Source organism: Canis lupus, chromosome 25 (assembly GCF_011100685.1).
Source record: "Canis lupus familiaris isolate Mischka breed German Shepherd chromosome 25, alternate assembly UU_Cfam_GSD_1.0, whole genome shotgun sequence".
NCBI classification, from domain to species: Eukaryota; Metazoa; Chordata; class Mammalia; order Carnivora; family Canidae; genus Canis; species Canis lupus.
Window position 1 is genome coordinate 48885462 of NC_049246.1, and position 5757 is coordinate 48891218.

The 5757-nt window shown below is 65.3% G+C and overlaps 1 protein-coding gene across 5 annotated transcripts in view; it reads left to right on the top strand.

Moving 5' to 3' along the window:
* The window catches only part of SCLY (selenocysteine lyase), a 38602-nt gene extending 33807 nt beyond the window's left edge, over window positions 1–4795 (top strand). For all 5 annotated transcript variants that reach the window (XM_038574342.1, XM_038574343.1, XM_038574346.1 and 2 more), the window contains 4 exons: window positions 203–286; window positions 1151–1253; window positions 2223–2298; window positions 3830–4795. In XM_038574342.1, coding sequence (XP_038430270.1) covers window positions 203–286; window positions 1151–1253; window positions 2223–2298; window positions 3830–3983 — 417 coding nt within the window. In that variant the 3' untranslated portion in view covers window positions 3984–4795. The remainder of the gene's footprint in view (window positions 1–202; window positions 287–1150; window positions 1254–2222; window positions 2299–3829) is intronic.
* Window positions 4796–5757: the final 962 nt, after the last annotated feature.

Consider the following 5757-nt stretch of genomic DNA (forward strand, 5'->3'; position numbering starts at 1 on the left):
CTGTTGAACAAGTGAGATAACTCTTCTCAAGCACTTACTGTGGCCCCAGCCACCTACTGGTGCTCAGTAAATATTGTCTGTTCCCCATGTTCCAGGAAGAGAGCAGTTTGAAATCAGGCAGTCTCACCTCTACTCTTCAAGGGTGTCATATTCTCCTTCGTTTTATCACCATTAAACGTGTTTTCTTGCATTGTGTCCCCAGGCCGCTGAGCTGGTGACCAAGAACTGCGAGGCTTACGAGGCCCACATGAGAGATGTTCGTGACTACCTGGAGGAGCGGCTGGAGGTGAGCCTAGGGTCTGCGGTGGGGAGGTAAGGGGGGACCAGGGGGTGAGCGCGAGGTGGGGAGGGGGGCGATGATCCTGGGGTCCACGGTGGGGCAGGAGATGGGGAGGGGAGGGGTGAGCGTGGGGTGGGGAGGGGGTGATGAACCTGGGGTCCATGGTGGGGCAAGAGATGGGGAGGCGAGGGGGTGAGTGTGGGGTGGGGAGGGGGGGCGGTGAGCCTGGGGTCTGGGTTGGGGATAGTAAGGAGGTGAGCCTGGGGTCTGGTCCACAGTGGGGCAGGAGAAGAAGGGCGGTAAGCCTGGAATGATCCCTGGTGGCAGGGCCGGTGGTGGGGGGAGACGTGAGGAGGTGAGCCTGGGGTCTGGGTCGGGGGATGAGGAGGTGGGCCTGGGATGGGGGATGGGGTGGTGAGCCTGGGGTCCATGGGGATGAGGGTGGGGTCTGTCCCCTAATTCCTCGATTGAGCGGAGGGTGGGGGTTGGCGCCCCCCCCTGGCAGCAGGCAGGACAGGGGTTGATTGACTGGTGGTCCGAGGACTCTGGGGACACTCAGGGGAGAGGCTAGAAGCCTGAGTCCGGGGACCTCCCCCTCGAGCCGCCATGGGCTCGAGACCGAGTGGTGATCGTCAGGGACAGGATGGAAATGCAGCAGAGCTAGTGGCTTGATGGCCGTACTGAGGAGAGTGACGCGTATTCCAATTTTTTTTCTCCTAATTACCTTTGCTTTCCAGTCAGTCCCCGTAACGACTAATGCAGATGCTCATTGACGAACTAATTATTCTATGTGTTGAGGTTGAGATTTGGGCTCGAGGTCAAACAGCTGGGGGAGTGCGGTGTGCTCCGAATTCCTCATTGACTTTTCAGGCTGAATTTGATAAGCAGAGAATCCATCTGAACAGCCGATTTCCAGGGACCGAGCGACTCCCCAACACGTGCAACTTTTCCATCCGGGGACCCCAGCTCCAAGGTGACGAGGGTTTCCCGGCCTGCGTGTGGGGCGGTGGGCGCCGGCGGGGCGGCTGTCCCCAGGAGGCTGTGGCCGCCTGTTGCGTGGTGTGCGGGGCGCACGGGGCATCCCCAGCCTCCGTGAGCACGAGGTGCGGCGCCTGCCCGAAGCTGACAGGGAAGGAAAGGAAACAGCAGACTTGAGGCCAGGTCGTAGCTCGGCCGTTTCCGTCAGCAGGTTTGACGTGATGATTTATGGGGAGCGGGAGAGGAGAGGCGGTCAGCGTCAAGGTCTGGCTCAGGTGGGGGCACCCGAGTTCCTGCGGTAACTGCCTCCCGGCTGGACACCGTCTGATTAGCGGGATCCAGAAAGTAAAACGTGGCTCCCCCACGGCGCTGGGGCTGAGTCCAGGCGGGGGCCGGCCGTGTTTCACGGAGGAGATTCCGTGTCCCCCGAGTGTGGGGTTGGCGCGGCCGCAGAGAGGTGGTGGCTCCCTGGATGTATTCAGTGAGACCCATGTTCACATAAATGAGGCAGGTTCTTCTCCCAATGAAGTCAGCGAGCGGGTTTGTTCCTTTTATCTCCGGGCTTGGGACAGAAGAGCGAGGTGCCCTCCCACTTAGTACGGGCAGCTCCCGTTGCCCCACCTCTAGAAAACACAGATGTAAGCTGAAGTGTTACCCGGACCACAGATGACACAGTAAGGCAGCTGCTGGGCGTCCTGGGCGTCTTCCTAGGCAGGTGACCGGAAATGGCACGTTCGAGGCCAGTTTAATGAGCCAGAATCGTACCTAGGAGGGACCATCTTCTCTGGATCCTGTTGCTCTGTCACTGAGATGAGAGAGGCCTCTGCCCTGGAGACACCCCCCCACCCCACCCCGCAGGTGGCACAGGGGATGGAGCCTCAGAACTTACAGCGGGGGACGAGGAGAGGTGGAGGCAGGGCCCTGCGTGCACTCTCCACCTCACACCCCTGCGGTGTCTCCCCAGGCCGCCTGGTGCTAGCGCAGTGCAGGACGCTGCTGGCCAGTGTGGGGGCCGCGTGCCACTCGGACCATGCAGATCGGTGAGTGCTCCACGCGGGGTCCGGGGTGCATCCAGCAGGCAGCTGGGCCTGGGCTTCCAGAGCTAGCCAACAGGGACGCAAGACACAACCAGAGGTTGCAGGCCCGAGGGGAGAAGGGGAAGCCCCAGCCAAAGGAGGCGTGGGAAGGAGGGGAGGAGCAGGGCGGGCTGCCTGAGCTCCCTCTGTCCTCAGAGAGGTTGTGACAGGCCAGGCTGGTTCCTGGTGGCCCCCAGGGATTACAGGCCAGGCCCCCATGGCCGAGGCAGGAGGGGAGGGTGTGGGGCCCGGGCATCCCTGGCAGTGGCCCGACCCTGGTGGAGGAGGAGCAAGGGTTCACTGTCCCCCTGCTGTGAGCGGGGGTCCTGCAGGGGTGGGTGCAGTGCCGGATAAGGCAGCCTGGGCCCCAGAGAGGGCAGAGCTGTGGTCACGGCGGGCTGTCAGGGTCTGTGGCTGGCGCCGCGGTACCCCGAGGGCTGAGGCTGGGTGGGGATGGCAGGGCCTCCTCGGGCCTCAGAGCTCCGCAGGCTGCCCGAGGGCGGGTGAGGCCAGGAGCCGGCATGTGGCACCAGAGTGGCGGTCAGGAGCCGTGAGGCCGGGGCCAGGCTGGAGTGCAGGAGGGTACAGTGCCCGTGGCCGCCGCTCACGGAGGGCTGAGTGGCCCGTTTCCCAGACGGGGAAGCCCAGGCACGTGCGGTCTGGAGTCTTAACAGCCAAAAGATGAGGGAGAGGGGAGGAGAGGCTGAGGAGGGGACAGATGTCCAGTGTGGCCCTGTTGGCGGGGGGGGTGGGGTGGGGGGTGGAGGCAGACACTCAGGGCTCTCGTGGGAGGCGGGGGCGCCCCTCTGGGATAGGAAGTGAGGCCACGCACTGGGGGAGGGCCGGGGCCCAGGAGCTGCGGCCATGTCACTCTCGCCTGCACTGCAGGGGCCTCTGGCACAGACCCTCGGGAACCAGAGGTGGTGACAGTCCCCTCCGCCCAGTCCTGGGCTCCGGGGGGCGTTTATCGGGACGGCTGTTAGGAGCTCTGTCGTGACAGCGACCTCTGCTGTGCTGCTCCCCCCACCCTGGGCCTGTGTTGGGGGCGAGGGCACATGAGCAGTGAGCCCCGGGGGGAGGGCAGGGCTCCTGAGCTGCCCCGCGGTGGCTTCACGGAGCCTGGTGTGCGCGGAGCCCGGCGCCCGGCGCAGGTGCTGTGGCAAACAGACAAGTGCCAGGTGCGCCTCCGCCTCCCGTGTGAGCCGCGCACCTCCTCCTCCTGGTCACTCCGTGTGACAGGCCTCGGCCTCGCCGACACGGTCCCGGCGGTCTTGTCAGGCCCTCGTGGGGCCGGGGCAGGGGCCGCACCAGAGTCGGAGCTGACACGGGGGCCCCTGCGGACGGTGGCCCAGGGGTGTTTGGCAGAGCTGGAGGGTCTCCGGAGCCCCAGCTGGGGAGCTGGCCCGGAGCAGAGGGGGCGGGGTCCCTTCCCCACCCCCAGGGAGCTCGAGGGCCTTTCCTGGCCGGCAGCTGAGCGGCCCCCTCGCCCCTGCAGGCCATCCCCGGTGCTGCTGAGCTGTGGCATCCCCTTCGACGTGGCCCGGAACGCACTCCGGCTCAGCGTGGGCCGCAGCACCACCAGGGCCGACGTGGACGTCGTCGTGCGGGACCTGAAGCAGGCCGTGGCGCGGCTGGAGGGCCAGGCCTAGCGCCAAGGGCGCCTCACGGAAGGCCTTCCGAGGGCTGCGCCAGGATGGCTCTCTTCTTGAGTTGCCCGAGTCTCAGTTTTGTACCCGCAAGTGCTTAGAGGGCCGGGTGGGGGGCGGTCACCGCTGCCCGTGGCGCAGGTTGGAGTGCCGAGTCAGTGTCCCCCCGGGAAGTGGGGTGACCTGCTGTGTGTGCCACCCTCCCGGAAGGTGGCGTTTTTATCCTGAAGACAAAATGCTACTGTTGACAAATGACTGTCAGCTGCTGCCATGGAAATAGGAAACCTGACTTTGCTGCCACCGTGGCCCCCCGCCTGCCCGTGTGCTGCGTGCTCTTGCTCCCCGCCCTTCTCAAGCCCTTCCTCGGCCGGGGGCCACTGAGGTCACGAGGTCAGGCCCCCGCTCCCTGCTCCGCGCCCCCCTCCCAGGGCCGTCCTCGCTCAGCCTGCCCCGGCCACCTAGAGCCACCAGGCCCCGCCCGCCTTTTCCTTTTGGTCAGACTCAGGGCTCCGGCTCGGCCGTGGAGTCACGGGCGGCTGGGCGTAGGGGACACCGGGTCGTCCCTGCGGCAGGAGATCACCTCACCCCTGACCCCGCTGGCGTCACGATGTCCACAGACGGATTCCCCCGTCTTCACGAGTGCTCTGTGGCGTTCTGATCCACCTCGGATGGAGACACGTACCATAGGAATGATTTCTTAACTGCCGAACATTTTTCATGTGTGGTTTTAAGTGCAAAGAACTACATGGTGATGTTGAGGAAATGATCGTCAGAAATGAAATGAACTAATAAAATATTCCAGGGCTGGTCTTAGACGTTTTATGGTTTCTCTAGCGGATGCTTCTCTGGGGGTCACCGATGTGCCTGGGCTGGCCGCAGAGGTGGCGTCGGAGGGTGTGTAGTGACCCCAATTTAATCGCTGTGCGATTAGGCTTCACCTTAAGAAATTCAGCCTGAGACCGTGTCTCTGGGACTCCCTAGACAGTGGGTCCGTGAAGGCGGCATCCTGCTGCTTCCAGGCAGAGGCCATGCCGATCCCCAGGTGCCCCGCCCTACTGAAGAGAACAGTCTGGGGAAAGATGTGGGGCAGCCTTGAAGACCCGGAGACCCTCACTGGCCTCGGTGGCCTCCCGTCCACCACTCGGGCCCCGAGCCCACGGCTGGCTCGGCCGAGCACCTGCCACCCAGAGGCTTACGGAGCCTCCGAGGCCTGGGCCAGCTGAGGGCCGGGACCCAGCACAGGTCTCCAGGAGGCAGGTGGGCCCTGGGCTCCCGGGGTGGAGGCCTAGCCATAGCTCCGGCCCGCGTGGTGGTCAGTTCCCCCAGGAGGGCCTCCCCGGAGTCTCGGGGGACCTCCCCCTGGGGCCAGCACAGCCTCGGGGCTCCTGCCCCAACAAGAGGAAGCAGATGGAAGGATGCTGGTAACCGTAACACCCACCAGTTGCGGGCAGTCCCTCTCGGGATGAGACAGCACGTCCCTTGGTGCTTGCTCCGATGCAGCACCTGCCAGCCAGTGCCCAGCCCTGACCCGAACCCAGCGCGGACCCTCCCCCGGGCCCGGGCCCTCTGCCACCGCAGCTCTGGGCCCGGCAGGAGTGGCTGGGGTAGGACTTCGAGGCCCAGTCCCCGGGGCCCGCCCCGTCCCCCCCTGCCGCCTCCCATCTGCCCTGAGCGCCGCTTATCGGGTAACCGGAGCCGGGAGGCGCGTCCACGCCTGAAACAGGAAGCCCGGGCCCGTGCGTGCGCCACGACAGCCACCGGGCGGCGGGGCTGGAGG